At 40.7% G+C, this 23896-nt stretch overlaps 1 protein-coding gene across 2 annotated transcripts in view; it reads left to right on the top strand.

The window, feature by feature from the left end:
* The window catches only part of CCDC88C (coiled-coil domain containing 88C), a 95132-nt gene that overhangs the window by 25509 nt on the left and 45727 nt on the right, over positions 1–23896 (top strand). For both annotated transcript variants that reach the window (XM_059850163.1, XM_059850162.1), the window contains exons 4-6: positions 12235–12304; positions 21423–21481; positions 23070–23153. In XM_059850163.1, coding sequence (XP_059706146.1) covers positions 12235–12304; positions 21423–21481; positions 23070–23153 — 213 coding nt within the window. The remainder of the gene's footprint in view (positions 1–12234; positions 12305–21422; positions 21482–23069; positions 23154–23896) is intronic.

The following is a 23896-nucleotide window of genomic DNA, read 5'->3' as shown; positions in this document are numbered from 1 at the left end:
TTATCTTGGATATTTCCGGGGTGTTGTATGCTTTGAGTGTGAGCTGTGACTACTGATCAGTAATGAAGAAGAGTATAAAATGTAGGGGAAAGACTTCTCTTAAAACCGTGTCATTCCTTAACTCTTAAAACTGTAACATTACCTACAGTTTTCTTTATCAGAAGCTCACCGTTGCTGCTTAACTGTGGAAGCTGTCTGCTAGGGCTGTCGTGAAAGAACGCCTAAATTGAGCTCTGTGGTATGAGGCTGGGGGGGAGCAAGAAGGGTAAAGCTCTGCTGAGTTAATTAATGTTAACAGTTATGAGTTATCTGCAAGATTCACAGTAGATTACACAGATTGTATTAAGCAGGGTTAATCAGTCCTTTCAGATACTTAAAGGAGCACTGTTAAGTGCTGGCAAGACTGAAAGTTCTTCTTGAGAGAGTGTTTGCATGAGCAAGTATGCATATGTGTGTGAATGCATAGCTTGGATTACCATTGATAAGTAAATGTTACCTAACAGCTACCATACAGGGATATTGGCTATTTCCTGTTCTGTGTATGGGCAAAATGGTGGCTGCTGTTGGAAGGGACTCTTTTGTCTCTTTTTGCTCATAACTCTGTTTTTGTGAAATATTTCCCCTGCTGTGTAGTAAGGAGATCTTTGTTATCCTGTGATGTTAACTCCTCTTTGAATTGTGGACTCAGTGTGGCTTCATGGCTTTTCAGCATGAATTTCTAATGGCTTTCTCTTGCAAATCTTTGAAATAGAATGTGGAAGGTCGGTGGGGTTTGTAAGTGTGTAGAGGGTGAATTCATCAAAAAGAAGAATTTGATAATTGCAGATATAAAGTCTTGATGTACCCCAGCACCTTGTGCTATGATTTTCCATATTTGTTCAAAGTGTTTGTGTCTTCACTTTTTTAAAGCCAGTGTCACAGTAACTATTTTTTGGTGTAAATTCTCAGACTTCAGGTAAGTTGGATAACTTGACCTGACCATGAAAGACTAACGTTAAATTTTATCGAGTATACATGTGTCACAGGGTTTTGTGGTTTTTTATGCCTTTTAGCAGCCTTTAGCGGCCTTTTCAGTGTTGTGTGTTTAGGAAGCCACCTTGTCGCTGTGTGGTGTGGGATAAGACTCCTGATGCTCTTGCTGTTGAGCTGTGGGGACTCCAAATGATTGAATGCGGAGGGGACAGTCTTGCATATAGCAAATCAGATGGGGCTTCCAGAAGGACGTTGCCTGTTACAAGTTTGAGCAGTTAAAATAATCCCGGAGTAGTAGGCGGGAGAAATAGCAGAAACAGACACAAAACTCACTCTGTGTACTTGTATCCAGAAACATATATGTATATCCATTTCTTGTTAGAGGACAGTATTTCTTTTACTGTGGGATGCCCAGAAGGCAGCGGCAGCAAGTGAACTTATGTGAGATGGGGATGGCACAGGAGAGGGCAAGTCCCCCCAGTGTCCTGGGATGGAGGATGTCCTGGGGCTGCCCAGGTCCCCTCCTGGACCCGCTTGCTTCGGGTGGATGCTGAGCACTCAGCATTGTGAAACACCACCGCTTTTTGTCCTGGCAGCTCCAGGCTGGCAGTTGACAAAGGGATCAGATGCCAGTGAGGGGTCTCCGTGGGGTGGGACTGAGGACGAGCTCCCCTGTCACCTCCCCCCTGGCTGCAAGTTGGGCCGATCAGGGAGGCTGTGCTTGGCAGCTTGACCCGGTAATTGCCTGTGGTTTGCGCCTGACCTGGCTTTGCCGAGGTGCAAATTGCTGGCAATAAACTCTGTGAATAGCCCAGTGTCAACTGCAAATAACTGTGTTTCCGTAGGTACCCGTACCCCCCTCCGAGGGGGACCCAGTAACTTTCCAGATGGAAAGGTCTGCCTTTCAAAACAACTGAACATAGAAAATCTAGAAAGGGAACGAATAGCCCAGAGGCTGTTTTGAGGACACGACTTTCTTTTCCTTCCCTCTCATTTTATTCACTGCTAGATTCCGTGGTCATCTTTCTTTTTCTCTTTTTTTTTTTTTTTTTCCCTTCTATTGTAACTGCAATTCAGTGCTAGTGGTAAAACTGATGATTATCACAGTAAACGCTGGGAGAGTTTTCCTTCCAAAGGGTGCTTGGGTTACCTTGAGAAAGTCTCGTGAAATTTATTGCAGCTTCTCCACCTGTACAGTGCAAGAAGTGTTGACGGTCTTGAAGATTCCCTGCGTGTTCCCTGCCTGGCGCAATCTGCTAGCTCTAAAGAGAAACACCACTGTACGTTTGTGCATGAGAGACCCATCTGATCTGCCTTGAAGCTTCACCCTTTTCTTAACTTTAGAAAAAAATTGAGACGGTTACTGCAGTGGCAAAGCACCTGGCAAGGGATGTGTGGGTATTTGTTGAACTTGTTAATATTGGGTAAATTAGATGATAGTGATAATGCAGTGATACATTGAAGTAATGATGTGTTGGATATAAACTCTGCTTCAGAGTAGTTGGAAGCTTATAACATTAACCTGCAATAAATACTCCTAAAAAACCTCTAACAGGTATTGAGAAGGGCATGTCTGAATTGCAAGGACTCTCTCTGCATTAATGGTACTTAAGTTTTTAGTGCCCTTGGTAACTGGTTGGTAAAGGGAGTTTGCCTACCAGAGACCATCAGGTGGCTGTAGCAGAAAGCACCTAACATAATCAAATGTTTAGCAAGTATGGACTCTCAAGTATGTTTCAACTTGCAGACCTTCCCAAAAAAACTTCCCCAGTCACCTCATTTGTCCCATAGCACCATACTGTTGGATCAGGCATCCTTGTAGGGTAGAACAGCTTGTTCCTCTTCAGACCAGCTGGAAACTTCCCTCTTCTGTAAATCCAACATGGGTTTTTGCGTGGTCATCTGCAAATGCCTCAAGGACCTCTCTTGCCCAGGCTGCATTCTTTGTTGCAGTTAGATAATAAGCTGATGGCATAGTGACTGTGTGCATGCATCCTGAAACATTAATTTGTTGTCCCATACTAGGTTGCATGTAAGCTGCCCAAACACAAGTTTCAAGCATGTGTGGAAACTCATGGTTAAAAATCTTTAAATTAGCTTCTGAAAATTAGTCGGTTTAATTTAAACTTAATTGATTTTGTTTTTCCCCTTCATATTTATAAACATGCTAGGTGGAAAAAGTAGGACAAGTGCTGATGCACCAGTTGCTCAGTTCTCTAACAGGTATTCTTCAAGCACTGTCACAACTGTTCTCTTCACTGGAGGAAAAAAAAAGTTCTGGAAACACTGTTTTTCCTGAGTTAGAGACAAAGATTTTCATGCATTTCAAAGTGATCTTAACAATAACCTAAATGTTTATCCCATAAAATTCCTGTTGGTCATCACTTCTTGAATACTGTCCATGTATTTACAGTTTCTTAGTTTCTAGGTGTCATTTTCTGTGTTTCTCCAGTGCTACCCATTCAGGTCTCTGAAAATGGTTTACCAGTGTAACGTTAATTAAATCTTGTTTGTTCAGGGAGTATTATCCTGGAAAGACCAAGCATGTTTGTGCTTGCTTCTGAGCTTTTAACTGTCTTATATTTGAGCAGCTCTGAGGATGTTTGGATGTAGCGAAGGCAAAGCATGGAGCCTTTTGCTAACAAGAAATATTTTTCTGTGGGAGCTCTGATCCCATGGCAGTCGAGATGGCTGAGACAGTAGGATGTTACTCAGCATTAGTAAGAGTGGCAGGGTAAAGCAGCTTGTTTTGTTTGATGACTGAGGTAGATCAAAGATTTTTCATGAGTTCCTGCTTCAAACAGGACATGAGAGTATCAGATTGGTAACAGTCAACTTTGATGTTTGTTTTACTTCTATTACCCTTAGTAGCTGATGAAATTTGACTCATACATTCACATTAAAATTGTTTGCATCTATTAGGCCTTCTGTTTGCTACTAAAATATTTTTCATAATACTAGAAATAATGAAATTATCCTATTTTTGTCCCCTCTCTGCTTTATTAATTTTTTCTAGCTTGACAGATATGTTTTCATATTTAAACTTCAGCTTTGATTTGGCTTTTCAATATTTGTACTAGAGAAACCTCAAAATTATTCCTGTTAAACATGCCCCTGTGCCCTCACAGGAGTAATGGTTTGTTTTAGAGTTTTCTCCAAGAAAACACATTATTTTTCAAGCAATATTTGTACTAATAAATTACAAAAGTATATGTTTGTGCTACCTGGCTCCTGCTCATTATTCAGCTTTGGAAAGGTAGTATTGCTATAATGTGTAGCTGGCATTCCATCTTTGACCCCTTTTCTCCTCTACTTTTGGCTGCTGCTTTTTCAGAAATTGTGTCTTAATTGTCAGTCTGGTGGTCACCTGCTTTTTTAGAGTCTTGGCACATTTTCAGAGCCTAGACCTCCACTGCAGTGTTGAAGTTGCAATACAGATCTTTGTTCTGAACCTCTCTAAGTAAGCCTCTCAACTTGCCATATACTTGCCTTGGGTTAATTAAGTGTGGTCTTCTTCATGGCAGTATAGCAACTGTGTTAAGAAATGCAGTGTATTTTATGTGAACTGGTATCATGTGCCCAGTTAGGTGTTTGCTGTGTATGTTTCATATAAACACATAAGCCCCCCAAGTTTTAGAAATGCTTGTAATAGGAGAAAAGGCAAAAAACAGATCTTATTCAAGTCTTCCTTAGAGAAGCTTTTATTGTGTTGGTGTTTGTTGCTTGATAACAAGCTTTATTTTAATATAATTGTTTTCACTCCAGCGATCAAGGGCAGTGGAGCAGAATTTGTAACTCGGAGCTCTGCATGGCTAATGTGTTTTGGTAACAGGCTTCAGTGTTAAGCTTAATATAGTTGCTCAGTTTTAGAGTTTGATGTAAAATTTTTTGATTATCCCAATAAAATATGCCCAGTGTATAGGAAAAACTGACTTCCTTGTGAAACAAGCGAGTGTGCTTGGTGCTGAGTTTCAGGAAATTCAATGGTGCTTTAAGTCTATTCTGATGGCCTGTGGTGTTTTTTTTACTGTGTTAAGGTGAATTCGGTCCTTAGAGACCACTTTTGATTAGCTGGAAGTGTGTTCAACAGATGGGTTGCATTTTAGCTGGTTAGATTTGTAATGTCAAGTGACAAGCCTTTAACACAGAACATTGCATACTCCCTGCTACTGCATAAACCACCGCAGGACAAATCTAAGATGAAATAAAATACAAGTCAAGAGTAATTTGTCAGGACACTGTTACAAACATGCCTAGTCACTTGCACATGATTTGAAAAGAGAAGTTGAGGATAAATCAAATAGGCTGTTTATTTGCAGCAAAAGTAGATAAATTAGCCAAAGGTGCTGCTGGCAATAAAAGCAGGAAAACACAGCGCTCCACAATTGGATTTTCTCCTCTCTGGGTCAAATCAATATTGCCACTAGCCACAACCATAGAGCTGTATGTTTTATTAACACTGATGATTCAACCTGGAGTTAGTGAAACTAGGATAAAAAAATCCGCTGCTATACATTTCATTGGTCAGAAGTAAATGTACACTTTTGTATTTAGATTGATTAAAAAATAAAATGTGTGACTGTGTCAGCTTCTCCATTATATATTCCACTAAACTAGAAGTAAAACTAATTGTCCTAAAATGCTTTCTGCATATATGAAAGTACCTTTATTTAAATACACAGATTTTTTTTTTTTTTTGTGATGTAAACAAAGTGCATTGTGAACAATTTCGTCTTAAAGCAAAATGTGTATATCAGGGCTTGTTTTGCTTCCCATGCCCTCTGATAATTGGAGAGATGTAGTTCTCTCCAGCCTGGATGAGTTGACTTAACCAGTTCATGAAGCAGTGAGAATGTACACGATGGATCATATTATAGCCACAGAATCTTATTTTCATTTCCTTCCTCCATTGCTTGTTACTCCCTTCCCCCCTCCATTACTAGTTTACTGTTACTTGGGTATATATAACAAGTTCTTTGTTCCAGGAATGTCTCACTGTTTGTACAGCTCCAGTGGATGAGATTTTGCTCCTGGATGGGACCTCTGCACTACTTCAATACAAATAACAACCTGAGCAATAGCAGTGAATTGGGTGGATGGTTATGCCTGGGTCATTCTAGGTATTTTGAGAGGTTTTATATGATAGTCTGTTATATGCCATCCAAATCTCATATGTGTAATTTTTTGAAATTAAATCTGTTTTACATGGTGTACTTACACACTGATTACAGTTTTGTCATTTATTTGGTTGTCTACACCCTGCACAGACTGAGCACAATTAAGACTAGGTATGATTCCTTCACATCCCCTCCCACTGAGATTCCAGTCTGCAGTTGTCAGAATGGATTATTTTCAGCAGATGAGGCCACAGTTATTTTAGTGGCTTTTGGGTTTCCACTTGAAGGGTCTTTAGAAATGTGCTTTGTAATTTGCTGGTTTTCAGAAAAAAAAAAATCCATTTAAAGCCAGCTAATCCTCTAGTCCATCACATAACGAGTACAATCGTTGCAGAGATGAGCAAAGTTCTTAATCAAATTTTGTCATGTATATGTGTTGGCAGGGAAACAGTACTGACTCATATACATGGTGTCATCAGGCGTGCTTGCATGGTAAGATGTACATGAAAAACATGTCAATAAACCATTTGTGTTTCACTTCCTTGTAATTTCTGGCAACAACTTGTTTCATCTTGTCTAATCTTCTGTAAGACCCTGCCATACAGCTCACAGAGTCTTGCTATGATTTCTCTGACACCATTAATAACTCCTCAGATGATTACAGCAGCCCCCCCAACCTTTATGAAGTTTTTATCTATTGGAAGACAAATATATTTTTTGTCTAAAATATGACCTCTTTGTAGGCTGAAAAATAGCTTTTCATTACTATTTTAATACAAAACTGGGAACGTTGGAAAAAAAAAACTTTAAAAAACAACCCTTGTGTCACAAATTGCTGTTTAAAATGTGTTTTATTTTAAAGCTTGTTCATTAGCATGTTTGCTCTTCCTTAGAATTCTGATTCCAGAAAAATTTTGGTTTGATTGTCCCTTGGAGTGCACTTTGCCTGGGAAATGCAGCTCCCAGCCTGTCTTTGTGGCAGCATCCAAAGGGCCCTTAAAATGTGTAGGGGCAAAGCTGCTGCCCCATCTTGCTGCTAGGAGGCATTGGGCTGGTGCAGATGGCCACTGACTCCTGCTCAGACCTTCTCTAAGGATTCAGTGTTTCACCAAATGTTTCCCACTCCAAGGATGTTTGTGAGATCAGATCCATACTGAGGTTATCAGAGTAAGGTGCTGCCTGTGCTGCACAGATAGGACTCTTCTTTCCTCCTCTGTTGCATGAGTTGCAGATAGATAAAACGTAAGCCAAATTCCCTGGCTAGGTACTGTTTGCTTTTGCTGGTATAAATAAAGCTGATGATGGTTTTTCCTCATGGGTATTTTAAGTAGGAAAGCACCATTTGGCTTCCAGTCAGCTGGGCAATTAGCATTTTATAGCTAAGCAATATACTTAGATGGAATTGCTTGGCTTGAGCATTGAATTACAATGACTGTTAGACTGCCTCTCTCCTTACATAATTTATTTAGTACTGCTTCTTGTTTAGGATTCAGGCAGAGGTTAATTTAATTCTGCATGAGAAACTAGTAGTTACTATATATTAATGCTGTGCTGTATGGTAATGCAGGGGAAGGTTTTTGTGTAAAGCTTGTTTGCTGGGTCTCTCAGCCATGGAAAGAACAATTTTACCTACTCTTTTTCTAGCAATCTATTCATTGCAAGAGCTGTTGGCACACTTATATGGGGACTAAAAAAGTGCATCCAAGAATAATACCATAAGACCATTTTATTCCATGCTGTTGTTGCATGTGTATTTTTAAGAAGCAAATATGTATTGTGATATAGACCAAGGAGACTTTGTTCATACAAAATTACAAGAGGCCCACTTACCCTGTTCCAGGTAAATAGAATGTTTATATGTGACCATGGAGACTTGAGAGGGAGAGCTTCCGCTGCTTCTCTGATGAGGATCTAAGGCAAAGAGCAAACATCCGGTGTGTGTGATCTTGGAGGGATAAAAAGAGGATGTAGAATATGCCTCAGCACTCCAGGAATGATTAGAAACTTTCGGATGGAGGGAATGAATGTGTTTATTCATGCATTTAGTAAGCCTAAATGCTTAATTTGGTGCTTAGAATTTTATCCTTAATCTTGTATGTGTCTTGATTTTTCCTAAGGCTCTTGACTGTTAGAATCAATGTGGAGGAATTTTGGCTTTATTTTGTCTTAAGCTTCTTTTTAAAAAAGTGATTGCAAAGAGCTTGCAAATGTCAAGCAAGTTCATAGCAGGGCCTTAGATACCAGAAGGCTGCTGAGAGAAACAGAGCATTTATATTTATGTTTACCTTAGGATTTCTAGGTAATTCACTGATGTTTCTTGGTGTACCAGTCCTAGGTACTTTCAGCAAAGCTTGCCTCTGGCTTAGGCAGTGTATCCCTCTTGTTGCTGGGGCACCACACTTATCCCAGCCAGATTGAGGCTCCATGTTTGTGTGAGCAAGCACAGCAGTCAAGGTCTGAACACCCAGTGTGATGTTCACTTGAAAAGCCTTCCCTGTCAATACAGGGTCATGTAACTGCTTGCTCAAACCTTTGTGGGCTTTATGTACTGGCTTTGGGTGCCTGGCTCAAGGAGTCTAAGACTTGGCTGCTGATCCTTATATTTTGTGATCATGGTGTTGGATGTACCACTCAGAAGTATCCGTTCTTGTAACCGTTGCTGCTGTCAAAAGACATCGGACAAATCTCCTCAAGCTTAAAGTATCCTGATCTTTGGGTGAGGAGCATTTCAGAAACCTACAGGCACTGCACTGAGCACTGACAGGGCTTTGTTTTGATTCCTTAAATAACACTTCTGATACCAACATTATTTTTTCACAAACTGTAATCTGAGGGAGGTGATTGCTGACTTGCAGTAGCTGGCTTCTAAGTTGGTTAAGCTGTAAATCTGGCAACTCAGTTTCTAATGGTTTTAATAGTCTGGGAAATTTTTTATCATGTGTTGTTGTTGTAACCTTTACTGTTTTAACCGAGCTTTAGTTGTGCTGTAAAAATGATTAAAAGGCTTCTCACTGGAGGAATTAGACTTTTTGCTTGTACAGTTGCTCTCCAGGGTACTTTGGGTTGCTGTGGGCTATTTGAAATGTTTGAAAACCCTGCTTCCCTCTCCCCTGGATATGTTGCCTCTAGCTGGTTGCCTGAGGCAGAAGGACATGCACACACCACCGCCTCTGCTGCTGAATCTTACAGGTGTGTTGATTTCAAGCATAACATTTATATGTAATACAATAATATAGCTTGCTGCCCCTGTGGGGAAATAGGTCATTTTATCTACTATTTCTTTTTTTGTCCAGGTTAACCCAATGCCCAGAGTAGCTGTACCTGGGGAGATGGTTGGGTCCACGGGGCCCTTTGATTCTCAGTGCCAATTCACAGGCTGGAAACAGCCCAGCTCCCTCCCTGAAGCCGAAATTTGGCTTCATGGGGTCTTCAAGGAAGAATGATAAGATCTGAGGGGAGCTGAGAGGCCAGGCTGAGGCACAGCATTTTACTTGTGTAAAATGTTTTTATTGTGTAATAATCTGTTATTGCTGCTTCAGAGAAGGAAAACAAGAAAACAGTAATAAATTATAAAGCTGAAGAATTCCTGATTTGCTCTTAGGTGAGGGGGATGTTAGTTCTATTTCCAGACGTGGGATTTTGGGCAATCAGTCTGGCACATGGTCACATTATCCCTGTCAGTCACTGAGTGTCAGCTGAGCTTCACTAACTTTCTGGGGTTTCAGTCTGGACAAAATCTGAGCTAAATTCATCAGTGTAAGGGCTTTCCTTTGACACCTTTTATCTTGTGCTTGTGGTTGTGTGAGTGGATGGTTCACAGATGATAGTTTAAACTAAAGTAACTCTATTTCTCTGACTTGCTTTCCTGAGTTTGAAAATGGAGAGCAGTGTCATTACCTTCCTTTATAAAGTGTTGAGCTCTGCTGGTGAGCTGCACTGTAAGTCAGGTCTTATCATCACAAGCACTAATCTGAAGGCAAAAGCTTTTAGAATAATAGAGATAATTATCTGTTTAAATATTTTACTTTAAAAATAAACGGGTCAGAGTATCACCTCTTGGAACAATTGGAATCTTTCAATCTGAATTAACAAATCACTCTTCCAGGCTTGGGGCCATTTCAGCTTGGGATCATTTCAGCTATTCAGTGACTGTCAGATTCTTGCCAGAAGATGCTGAGCTCAGACAATTATGAGGGAGTTCAGTCATGGTTGTGTTGGGTGGTATACTCAAATAATTTTGCAGGAGGAGCTCATGGGAATGTTAACAGCATAAAGGTTAGCAGTAATGTCTTTTGTGTCTGCCAGTTAAAAAGCTAGCGATCTGATGGTTACACAAAGACAACACAAATTCCTTATGCATTCCTGTCTCAGTGCTGCTCCACGTGCTGGGTGACTGGAAGGAGAATTCTTCCTCCTCTTTTTTGCCATGGAAATTGCTGGTTAAAGCTCAATACTTCAGTATATGCAAAGTCTGATTTTTTTTTTTTTGTTTAAAGCCTCAGTGCCATGCTGTGTTCTCATAGCACATGTTGCAGTCCAGCCATGTGCTCTTACATCCAATAGTTTTTGCACCTGTTACAGTAAACAGACTTTGTTTAATGTGTCTCAAATGCCCAAAATAGAAAATGCATTTGGCTAATGAGTCAGTGAATGTTTGATCTGTGTTAGCCAAGCTTCACATTGCATAAAGGACTATAGAATCTTTTTCTTGAACAGCTCCAGAAATCCTATTAGCTGTGACACAGATATTTCTGCTTTATCTAACAAGGAGTGTGTTTTGGTATGGATCAGAAGAAAAAAAATGAAATGTGTTCTGTCCAAACCAATTTTTTAAAATATGCACTCTGATTGCTTATCAAAGGCTGCAGGCTCTCTGAATTATTTCCTCCTTTAATCAGGCTTAATTTTCCTCCTGTGGTATAACTTTAAAAGCAGAGAAATAACAATGGGTAGTTGGGAGGGGAAGTGTCTGGGTGAATGGGTGATTGTTTCAGGAAGTGTGTTACTTTGCTGCTCTGTGGTGCTTTTTCCCCTGGTCTGAATGCTTTGCGACTATCAATGCATGTGCCCTTCCAGTGGCCTGGGGGTAGTCTGGGAAGTGGAGACAAGTCGGAAAAAGGCACCTGCCAAACATTTGGTTGAGTTGTATCTCTGAACTTTTGTTTCCTGAATCTCAGCCCAGCGTTTCAGTCATACAACCGTTTTCCTCCCTGGCTTTTTATGTGAAATAAAAACCTGCCTGCAAAATGTTTTATCCAGATCATCACAAGTGGGAGTGCTGGTAACTGCAAGTCAAAGCTAACAACTGTACTGCTCTGCTCTTTGTTTCTGGGGTGCATGGCTGATTGTATTACTGAACAGAATCCCCTTTGCAATGTATTTATTTGAACAACTTCAAGCATTTTGCCTGCCCTGGAGCTTCTAGCCTTTCTTCTCCCTTAAACCATTCTGTGATTTCAGAGCAGCTTCAAACAGATGGTCATTCAGATGTTGAGCCTGATGTACATCTCCCTTCTGTCATCTCCCCCAAAATAAAATGACCCTTAAGTATGTAATGAACATAATTTAATTGTTTTACTCCTGATTAAAAACAATGCAAATAAATCTCGAACTTTATATCCAGCTTCTCTGGGCAGTGCCAGATGCCTGGCCAAGTGCTTTTCCCCACACCCACTTCCCCAGTCCATCCTTAAAATTTTCAGACCCATGAAATAATTTGACCAATTATTTGAGTTACTCAGACTTCCCAGAGTGGCTTAGGTATGTTTGAACCAGCTGCATTTATATGCCCTGAACCATGGCAGCAGCTGTATGTTGCACATCAGATGAATACAGGTCATGCCTGGGGTAAAGGCGTGAATGATTGGTGTGCCTGGCATGGTGATGCATTTATCCTGATTAGTGCCATGGGACCCTTTAAGTTCCATATTAGGCATTGTTAAAAGAGGTGATTAGTGTATGTTAGCTATGCAACCTGATGCTATCTTCAAATAGTGATATCTCTCTCAAGTGGGGCTTCCTTTTGCGACCTCTAACCTACCAGTATGTTAAAAGCTTTGTAACTGATGGAGCTTTGTATTCTTTGTGGTGGGACTGATTTGGATTCCTTCACACTGAAGTTTGTCTGTTGTTCTCTCTTGTTTAGGAGGTCCTTCAGCAGCTGATTGTAATGAATTTACCAAATGTTTTAATGATTGGCAAAGATCCTCTTTCTGGTGAGTAGTTCATTGGGTTCTTCATCTGTCTCCTCTGTAATACTAAATAAAGTCTGTATTTTTCTTAATCGTTTTCTTAATCGTTTTCTTAAACGATTTTGTAATTCCATTCTAATTTAGGTTGGAAAACACTTTAGAGAGTCCAGCCCTTAACACTTAACTGTGTCCCTAAGCACCACATCTGTCTTTCAAATACTTCCAGCGATGGTGACTAAACCACTTCCCCAGGCATCCTGTTCCAATCCTTGCTCACTGTTTCAGCTAGGAATTTTTACTAGTATCCATGAGTATTCTTAAACCTCCCCTGGTGCAACTTGAGGCCATTTCCTCTTGACCTATTGCTTTTTATTTGGGAGAAGAAACCAACCCCCACCTTGCTACAACATCCTTTCAGGTAGTTGTAGAGAGCAATAAAGTCCCCCAGAGCTTCCTTTTCTCCAGGCTAAATACCCCCAGCTCCCTCAGCAGCTCCTTGTCAGACTTATGCTCCAGACTCTTCCCCAGCTCCATTGCCCTTCTCTGGACATGGCTTCAACACCTCAGTGTATTTCTTGTGTGAGTGGCCCAGAACTGAACACAGGATTTGAGGTGTGACCTAAACAGGGCCAAGGAGATGTATAAGTACAGGGGGACAATCCCTGCCCTGGTCCTGCTGGCCACACTGTTGCTGACACAGGCCAGGTGCCATTGGCCTTCTTGACCACCTGGGCACTGCTGGCTCATGTTCAGCTGCTGTCAGATGGCACCCCCAGGTCCTTTTGCACTTTGTAACCACTCTGTCCCCAGCCTGTAGTGATGCCTAGGATTTTTGTTGGTCCAAGGGCAGGACCTTTACTCCTTGGAACCTCATACCACTGCCCTCAGCCCATCTATCCAGCCTGTCCAGATCCCTCTGTATAGTCTTCCTGCCCTCCAGGAGATCAACACTGTATCATCCTCAAACTGACTGATGGTGCCCTTGATCCCCTTGTCCAGGTCATTGATAAAGACATCAATCAGGGCTGGCCTCAGTACTGGGCACTGGGGAACCCCTCTTGTGACTGGCCACCAGCTGAATTTAAGTGTTTGGACTGAGAGTTGCTCCTAAGGGACTCTGGCAACCAGTCTCCTGAACAGGCCATAATATAAACATGATTTTTAGTAAACTCTTGTGTATTAGTAGGCAAACTACAAGTATTTGAGCATCTCTGAATCTCACAGCTTTATGTATCTAGAATGTAACACTGAGGTATTTATATACCTGTACATATAAATATACATGTGTATTTGCATGTGATGCATATGTATGTATGATGAGCGAGTTCTTGCCAAAGCCAGAAGAGCAGCTGTTTGTTTGTTTCAAAGTTGTCTCTTCACCCCTTACTGCAAGTGATCGAGGATGTAGTCTGCCCTAGGACAAAGATGTGCTGTCCTCCAGGCGTTGTGTGCCTGTATAATGAGTTTAGTTCTTGCTATATGTACACACCAGAGTCTTGCAGAATTGCCATAAGGTGTGAAGGAACTGTTGCAAATGAAGTGTGAGAAGAAATGTAAACGAGAATGGAGAGAAAAATACATATATGAAAAAATGGGAAAAAGTGAGGAAGAGAATGGACAAAAAGAAAAACATTTGTCTGACTATGTTGTTTAGACAGGGATATCTGTTGCATGGAGTATCACATCAGAAGTAAGGTGGAAGCCAGTAAGCTCATGTCTAGAGTCCAGTGCTTTTGGTGAGACAAAAGAAAGCAGTTTAACCTGAAAATTGAGTTAACTTCTTTGGAACACATATCTGAAATGGAAAGTTTTGTTGCTGTGTTTCTTACTTTTTTTTTCTTTTTGCATGCCCATTCTATCTCTCCCTAAGCCCAGTGCTAGTGCCAAGGACATTGTATTTTTTTTACCAAAGAAGGTAAACTGAATGTACCCTGTCAGCAGTGATGGGCAATGACATGCTAATCAGCATCTCCAGAATAAACAAATGGCAGAAACCTTGGCAGAAGATTCTGTTTTGCTGCTCTTAGGAGCTGTAGAGTGCATATGTACAAAAAAACATTTGTCGGAAAAGAATATTATGTTGAATTACTGGATCTCATAGTTTGGCACTTCTGTGTAAAAATGGAACTGAGAGTAAGAAATCCACTTCTTCAGCAAGCAGAATAAAGTCTGCAAGTCTTAATTGGGCTGTCCAGGCTACTGTTATGGACAAAGAAGTCAAAAGACAAGAGCTGTTGTTCTTGTTGGTAATACTGGGCTCCTTAGCATCAGGAGTGCTTCTGAATAGAAGTGTCTGGGCCAGCAAAGCAGTATCTCTGCTGGCTAAGCATCAATGGAAAAGGCTGGCTGGTTTCTTGTCACAGCCATTCCTGAGCGACAGCTGGCAGGAGACTCATAATGTGGTAAATACAGTTTTGGTTCCTGGGAAAATGCACATTTGAAATCTGTCCTGTATTCAGCTATAATTTGCTATAGTTGGCCTGCTGGCTTTTGTCAGTACCTCAGATCTCCCTTTGAGGAAAGTACCTGTGTCTCTTGTAGGAAAGACACTTGGTCATACGTCTGTTGCTGTCTTCTAGATCCTTTAATTACAACCAAAAAACTTTCTTCTCTTTCTGAGATCTTTTAAAAAGTGGTGGTTTGGGACTTTTGGTTTGGTTTTTGAGGTTTGTTTTTTTTTTTTTTTTAATATATGATCTTTTAAAATTTATTTTCCCCATTGCTGACTTATCACTGGCATTATTTGGACAGAACATGAGAAGAAAGGATAAAAAATGCAGAAATGTAATTCTGGATTGTAATGTCTAAAACTGGTGGGGTATGTGTACAAAAAAAACCCAAATTTCTCATTTAGCCATATTATATAACGATTGTGGAGAACCAGTCCCAGCTTAGACACAACAGACTAGGTGGTGAGCAAAGGAAGACTCCAGATGTATTTGCTTTAAAGAATGTACTTAAAGAGGAGAGTGTCTGAAAAGCTCATCTTAATCTTACTGTTGGGTAGGCATTCACTGGTGCAGGGGAAATGGTTAGAGAAGTGGAGAACTGGAACTTCCCTCAGGAAGAAGAACCTGGCTGAGTGCTAATGGGAAGCTCCGAAAGAGGGAAGAGGAATGAGATGGCTGAGGCAAAGGTAGAAAAGCCAATGCAAAAAGCTGAATGAAGGAATAGGCCATGATGAGCAGTGTGAGTGATGACCAGGTGATGATGTCTTTGTTACTGTCTGCGCAGAGAGGAGTCAGTGGAAGGCAGGAACACTTGGGAGGGGAAAAACAAGCAAAACAAAGATATTCTCTCTCTTAGTGAGGCAGTGATGAAACCCCAGTTTTGCCTTCCCCATCCTGTAGCTAAGTTATCTCACTGAAAGGTCCCTCTTGATCAGAGGAAGAAGAACCAATCCCATGGTCACATTCCTGGAACAAATCCAGCATCGCTTTGTACTGTTTGAGCTGGGAAGGCTCTTAATGACTGTATTGTCTCCACAGGTCTGAGACCAGAGAGCCATTAGATGTGATGCACTGTGTACAATTTCAGTGACTTATTTCTTGTAACAAGCCCATGAGATGTTTTGCTATGCACACTTTTCAGGAATTTTACTTTTGCCTTCTAAGACACAGCCAAAACGATGTTACAGGCATTAAATGATAAACTGAACAGCGCTGAGGCTGTGAATGCTGTTCTTGCTATTTAGCTTCTGTTTGGCACTCACCAGTTGGGACTGCTGAGGGCTTCTGCTGCTCTGCTTTGAACATGAGATTATTGGAAAAACAGAACTGCCATCACAAAAAATAAAGTAGCACTTGGGCTTTTGCATAGGAAAAGGTACATGTCTGCTGGGTTTATGAGCTTTATTTACTTGCTTTCATGTCCTCTCAACAGTTTGGTTCCAGGTCATGGCAAATTTGCCTACTTTATTTGTCTAAAGGCAAAAAAATAGCAGAAATATTTGTTAGAAGATAAAGGCTTGACTCTTTTCCAGAATATAGGGAGCTAAAAATAAACTTGAAAGTTTAATTAAAGGATTTAAAAAAAATTCCCAGGAATTTGACTTGCAGAGTGATGCAGCTGATGTCAGAGGATTTATTCTCTTCACTGCACTGTGTGGTAGACAGCTTCTACCATTAAATTTCCTCTTAATTTCTGTCTCTTCTCAATTCTTTTTCTTGCTGAACAGCTTTTTCAATTCATTACTGCACCGCAAATCCCCCTGTGTTCAATAAGAGAATCATCAGCCTACTTATCATCTATGACATTGCTGCAAGCACTTCTTCATATTTTGTCTGGTTTTAGCATGCCTTATAAATGGCCACTCATTCATGTGGCCACACGGGGAATATCAGTAATGGTTGTGAACCTCCATTTAGATGCATTTTAACATTTCTCTATTTCTAGACATTCTTAGTTTTACACAGCTAATGAGTGTACTTGGAAATGTATGGCAGTTAATCTTCTGGAACAGTCATAATCGTGAGGGGGGGAGAGATTTTAGCTTGTTTAGGATCAAGGAAGGAAATGAGGTTTTACTTGCCTAAAATAGGCTCATTTCTTTCCCTTCAAAAAACTTATTTACATATGCTTTTCAAATCACATGTTAAGTTTGTGAATGAGAGGACCCCAAAGTCCCTGCCAACAAGTGCCTATAGGAATCTAGTTTTCATTAAAATTGTAAAAGTCTACTCTCACTTGGGTATGTTTCATGTATGGTTTCCTTCCTCATTTTGTTTCCCAGTCCTCCAGAGGCACAATGGTTCATAAAATACCAAGTTTATAGCAAAACACTGCCTCAATAGTGTAAATTTAGAATTCAAACTTTTCTCACTGAGGATCTTGCTGGAGTTGGGAAAAACAGCACTTGCGTGTTTCACCCTCCCCACATTCTCTGCACACCCTCCAGCTGCCACGTGTGCCACTCTCAGCACTCCCTCTCCTGCGCTGGATAGAGTAACATCAGAGTAGAAGTATGGAGAAACAGGCAGCGCATGCCCAAAATTGCACTTGCTTGGACCCTGTTGTTCCTATTTCCTCTGATATCTTCCCATCCCCCCCCTCATTTTTATCATTGTTTGTGTTCTCTCTGTACCTTGATCCTCCTTTTTTTGTTGTTGCATCTCCTAATCCCTGTGCCCGCCTTCTCCCTGAGTCCTGCCATCTGTTTCCCAGTCTCCAGCCCCATGAGAGCAGAGGGATCTGGCTCTGGCACAGGGAGGCTCCCAGGCTGCACAAGTGGTGTCTGGACTTTCCCTTCCTTTATTTTCCAGGAAACCTGCTGGCCCTCTCTCACGGCTGGGAGCAGATGGGCTTTCTGCAAATGCTCCAGGTGGCTGGCTGGCTCCCTTGCAGCACAAACATGGGGCCTGAGAGCAACTGCCCTGGAATTTTAAGAAAAGGAATAAAAGAAAAGTGTTTATTTCTTAATTAGCATGTTTCTGTTTAAGAGATAGTTTGACTCTTGTTCATTTTTCTTGTGGGTACCTCTCTGTAAGGAGCTACCCTAGACCGAAATGTTTGTGTCCTGGGTCGAAGGAGGACAGTGTCTTGGTAGGATCAGCTGATAAGCATGAGTAGACTCAGCAGACTTTCTTCCCAGCTGTCTGGGAAGGATTTGTGTCACCCCAGCGAGCCAGCACATTCCTGCTTATGAGGTTGCACAAGGAACTTTACCATGTTATAAATGGGCACAAATCAAGCTTTTTGAAAAACACAGGAACTGTTTAGAAGGCATGATTGAATCGGGGATGAAGGTCACTTGCTTTTCTTTAGCATTCATTGCAGGACAGAGGCACTGTCTGGAATGTAGAACTTCACTCAAGCACTCTGTAATACTCCTAGAAGTGCTTCTGACTCACTTTGTCAACCTGGGCATTCCACTGAAGTGTGTGGTAGCTCAGCTCTCCTGTGGGTGAGATGAAAGGGCAGAGGGGTAATTAATCCCTTCCTGGCTTGTTTTGAAGTTTAATTGAAAACTCTCTCTAAAGCACTTTAGGTTGGTAGAGAGGTTTTTCATACTCGTACCCTATTTTTGCTAAGAATCTTCTGTAAATAGTGTTATACTACAAGGCTTTAAAATGTTATTCAAACCTAGCTTGAGAATGAGTGATCTGGGAGTGCCTTTATGTCAACAAACTGTCTCCTCCTCATGGGAAACAACTTCTGAATGAAAGCCCAAGGAATGGAACTTTCAATCACATTGATCTTCTGAAACACTTGTGTGGCTGGTATATCTGCTCAGTGGACCTTTAAGCCTTAGAAGTGCTTCTAGTGGGTAGTACAGGCTCATTTTTATTATGTGATGTAGCTTGTCTGCAAGCATAGAAAAAGTCATTGAAAAGGAAACCTTGAATAATCCTGACAGCTGAATTTTCACTGCAAGCTGCTAGGGGAGAGAGCAGAGTGCCAAATGCTATTTTTAAAGCATTAAGAAACTAGTAATTCATGATTATGTCAAGTCTTAATTTCTCAGTCTTTTCTATAAAAGAGCTTGTCCAAGCTTTCCAGATTGTCCATCCCTGCCGTGCATTGCCATGTCTGCCTCCACTTCACTTCCTCACAGGAGGACTGGAGTGGGATAAGGTCTCGCTCGAAGGGCTATTTCCAGGCAAGGTCAGTCCCTGTTGGGAGACCAGGGTTGACCTTGGTAAGTTACTTTGCTGTAATAGCCAAAGGTGTTTCACCTCACAGGGTCATGCAGCAACATCAATACCCATCTGTTACCTCACTGAGAAAATAGCAGAGCCTTGGTGCAGAGAGGTAGGGTGGTTTGAATGGCTTTAAGTAGCTCACATGTCTTTAGGATGGTTTAGGTGCTGTCACAGTTGGGAAGTTGCCCTGGTGTTTCCTAAAATGAGTGATGTCATGTCACTGTGTTCGCCCCAAGGAGAATTAGGATGCTGTGGTGCACAGATTGGAATTTATGGTTGACAGATGAAGGTGCCCAGAGTGCACAAGGGTTAGATCTTGTGTCTGGCATGATCCAGAGCAAGCAGTCTTACTCCTTCCATCTCTCCATGGAGATGTTCTGCCTGAGTAAGTTTAGGTCAGTGAGAGACATGCTCACATCACTTGGTCTCCATAACTTAATGACCTGATTTTTGTGCCCTACAGGCATGCTCTGCATTTAGTACCTGGTCTGTATTGCTTCAGAGCTGATGTAGAATGTGCTGAAACTACTGAGAACTCAGTTTCTTAAAAAAATACCTTCTGACCAAACTAATAGTGTCCCAATAGGACCCTCAAAGGAACTGTTCATGAAGTAACTGATTTCTTTTTCTTTTTTTTTTCTTTTGCTGTTGGTGAAGGATTCTGTGTCATTGTCTATGCTTAAGATTGTTCTGTAGAATTCTCAGTAACACAATCAGACTTTCACAGACTGAAATGGAATTCGTATATTAAATTGTAGCTTTCCAGGAAAGAGGAAGCTTCATGTGCTTCTTCATACAGGGAGAAGAGTAAGAATGATTGTATGTCTTTCAAAACCAGTTTTCAAATATTCTGCAGGGGTATAAGCTCATATTTACAGGGTGAAGTGTGAGCCAGCATGTCTTAAAGTTGACTGATTCTGTCAAAGAGAAGAATTTCTGTTTGCAAAATCTTAATGGTTACTAATGCAGGACCTGGATATTGAGAATTGTAGTGCTCATTCATACAGTCTACTGATGATTTTTGTAGGGCATTCTTGAGTCATTATAAAGATGAACTTACCTAAAAGTTGTTGAAAATTTTGTAATATGTTTAAGGAGTGGTTTAGGACGTTTGTGTGCCCGGAAATCAGGAAACAAGTTACTTCCTAAGCTGCCTGCACGTGGCTGTGCTGGCTTGCAAGGTTGTGGGAATGGCAGGAGCCCCTGTGATAATTTAGGTCAGTGCCTTTGTGCAGCTGTGGGGCTGTGGCAGTTTAATTGATGAGTCAGATCAACTCCCCTTCCCTGGCCTTGGGTCCTGCACATACCTCTGACTTTCTGCCAGGGCAGCCTCACAAGGGCATGGTGTTGGTGGAGGAGCGCAGTTGCACTCAGAAATTAGTATCTATTTAGTGATAGGAGCAATTGAGCAATTAAATCAGGGTATAAAAATGACAGTGTTAGTCCCACAATTACACACTCAGGAAGAATGCAAATGTGTAGGGATGAGAGAAATATGCATGTGGCCTGTTTTGTTTCTTTGTTTCTCTTTCCTCATCTTCCCCCAGTGTGGATGAGGACAGGCTTTTCTTAAACCTAGCTCTGTAAAGATGTTTTATTTTCTCATTGAAACTCTTTGCCTTCCTTTTGCCCTCTTTGTCTTGCCCTTTGTCTAACCTTGACATACATAATTTTCTTCACCATCCAACAATCCACATAAATTTTGTTGAAACAAGCTGGTTCTAAGCTGCACCAGTTCCCCTTGAGGAACCTGAGGCTTTCCCTCTCCTAACAGTGGGAAATGGCAGGCAGAGCTGCTGGTCACAGCAGGATTCCCTACAGCAGCAGGGCTGTGTCTCCTCTCCCCAGGCCTCCCAGCATATGGTCAGCCATCCCTCATTCTCTGCCCTCTTACCACATGGGGTTTAGCTTCAAAGTGTGAACAGGCTTTGATGCAGAATGGGCAGAACTTATTTGCTGCAACATCTATCTCTCAGAGAGAATTTATATGCACAGGATGGTATTCAGCTTTGGGAAGTCTGAGTGGCAACTGTTTTACAGAAGAATTTAGGGCAAGTTCTTTGTGAGTAACTTCCTTTGCCTCACCCATGGTGTTTTTGTTTTATTTTGATGGGTTTTTTTGGAGGGGGGAGAGCTGTTGGTAGTTTGTTGGGGTTTTTTGCACCCTTGTTAATCACAACACAAGAGACAAGCACTGGTCACATGTGTTGAACTATTTAAAGTTTTTTTTTTGTGTGTGATATATTGATCAGAAAAGCCTTAGAAAATTATAGGGGAGGATAGCACATCAAGTGAAAAATGTCTTGCTGGGTTTAGGATTTTAAACTAATCCATAAGAGCTGTACTGCTGCATAGAAAATATGGTAACTATAACAGGCATATATATATTTTTCAGGCACTTGTTCAAACATTTTTTTGTTTTAGGCACATATTTTGGAGAGGATCACTTGCAAGTACTTATCTGTTATATGTATGTACTGATGACTTTTTTTCCTCTCCAGGTAAAAGTATGGATGAAATCAAGAAGCTGTTGTTGTTGGTTCTGGGATGTGCTGTGCAGGTGATAATTCGTGGAAATTAAGATTTTTTTTAAATCTGTTTTTTTTTCCTGGAATGAGAAAATCTACCCAAAGATCAGTGCTGTATGAACAGATCTTGAGCTCAATACAGCTCGTGAGCTAAATTGTGAGAAACACAGCATGTGAAGGAAAGAAATGCAGGGGAGAGGAAGCACATTGTGTGATAGCAGCAGCCTCAATTTGTTGCCAGTGCTTAATCAGACACAGGATGTGTACTTTTTAACTTCTATAACACAGTGGGACGAGATAAGTTTTGAACAGTGTTCTTGGTATCAAGATTGTTGTTGGTTTATTTTCTTACTGTTTTAAAATATAAAGTGGAATAGTACATGTTGATGCCAAACAAATAGTTTAACAAGTCTAAACATTTGTTTAGCGAATCATGATTTTATTTGCACAATATTTTGATTTAATATTATGTGTCCAAAATACCAGATTAGTAGAGACTTTGCATATTAGTGTGGGGATCTTGATGTGACATTTCTTTAAATAAATAGAGAGAGAATGTATATGGGAAACTCTGGAGAAATGCACAGCAGTTACCAGATAAAGAAATCAGTGTTCTGCCCACCAAACCTCCGAGGCAATAAACAATGGCTGCATTGCAGGAAGGCCTTTGCTGATCATTGACCTTGTTTGTAGGTCTGCCTTGTGTTTTTGCCATGCCTTGGGACACTTACCCTGCTCAGCTATGTCAGCTCAATTATGTCAGGGTAAAGCTGTCTATGTATTGCTGCTCTGAACTGTGTTAGTGTTGCCTTGCAGCACAAAGGATTGTTTTGGCTGCTGAGCATCCTCAGTCCTCATTTGCTGGTCTGAGGTTCTTCCCAAGAAAGTAAATGGTTGAGTCTCAGAACCAGGCCCCAGAAGGGCACTGTAAATGAGTTCAAAAACACCCTTTTAAATACTGCTTAAGTTCTTCACAGTGCTGTGTTGTTACAAGAAGGCAATAACGTTCTTAGTGCATTATCACAGATATAGAGATAGCAGATGTCTGCCTCTTCTAAAGCCTTAAGTAAAAGATTTACTAAAATCTGTTTGTCTGAAATGTCACTCATTTTTATCCAGAATGTTTCCTGTTTTTTATCTAAAGCATATGTTGATTTATTTCAACAAACAACATTGGGTGTTGATGTAAATTGTATCTAAAGTGATGCATCTCTTTTCATTGCCAAAACCAAATAAAATGAAACAGCAAGGCAGGCAGGTTAAATAATACAGTGTAAATGAAGGTTTACATTTGTGCAGCTCCATTAATGAAGCTGTGATGATTTCTTTTGGCTGTTTCCCCACCTCTTGATAACATTGCATGTTGAACTTGTTTTAAAGAGCAAAATCAGCCATTTAACTTAGCCTTAGTTTAAATAATTTAATGCATAATTTGGTTCATGTTCCATATGGAGCAGTGAAGTGTTTTACCTTCTAGTGTGACAAAGTGTAGATCTTGAACAGTTTTTTATTAGCAATGTAGGTTGTTTGAGTATGGTGGTTTTTTTAATTTAAATGAAAAATGAAGCAGTAAGTTTTAGGGTATGTAGCACTGTTTCAGGGTGTGCTTTCTTTTAACAGTGTGAAAGAAAAGAAGAGTTTATTGACAGAATAAAACAACTGGATATTGAAACCCAAGCTGCCATTGTGTCACACATTCAAGAGGTAGGATTCTTAGTATTGTCTATTTTGGTGTCGTGTCTCTCCCTTCCTTGACTTAACAGGATTTTTTTGCTATAAAATGTTAATGCTTGGACTTTCATAATGGATATATAAACTTCACAAAAAAGAAAATGAAATATGCCGCTGCACTCAAACTGTAAGATGAAAATGATTAGTGTTGGGGTCATTACTTGGCTCAGTGGTCTTTTAAAGAGATGACGTGGTAAATGCCTTGCTTGCTACTTACAGGTCTGCAGAAGGAGTTGTTGTAAGGATCCATGTGGAATAGTGACAAAATGTATGTGTGCCTTAGAAGCTGCACATTCCCCAAGCCCTGTGGGAGGTGGCACTGTCTGCCCAGTGACTTGCTTCAGACAGTGACCTCTGAGCTAGATGATCTTGAATAGCTGAAATTGGACATATGCTCTGTTTAAAAAGGTGTTTGATCCAATGACAAACATTCTTGGATTTCTAAGGCTTCAGAAGAAGGAATGACTTACCAAAGAATTCAGAAAGTCTCTTACTTTGGTGAGCCAAGTGGGAATGTGACTATGCCCAGGTGTCAGTGCATGCAGGTGTAGAAAGCCTGGTACACTCAAATTTGAGGAACCAATAGGGAAAGTCTTAAGACAGGAACTTTTTTCCTTGACATTTAAAAAATAGTTCATTTTTTAGGAAAGAAAAAGAATTGTGATGAGATAAGCACATGGTTGTAACAAAAGCTGGAACAGTCATTAACTGAGCTT

This window comes from Haemorhous mexicanus, chromosome 6 (assembly GCF_027477595.1).
Source record: "Haemorhous mexicanus isolate bHaeMex1 chromosome 6, bHaeMex1.pri, whole genome shotgun sequence".
In the NCBI taxonomy this organism is placed as follows: Eukaryota; Metazoa; Chordata; class Aves; order Passeriformes; family Fringillidae; genus Haemorhous; species Haemorhous mexicanus.
The sequence above is the reverse complement of the archived record's forward strand: the minus strand, read 5'-3'. Positions and strand labels throughout refer to the sequence as shown.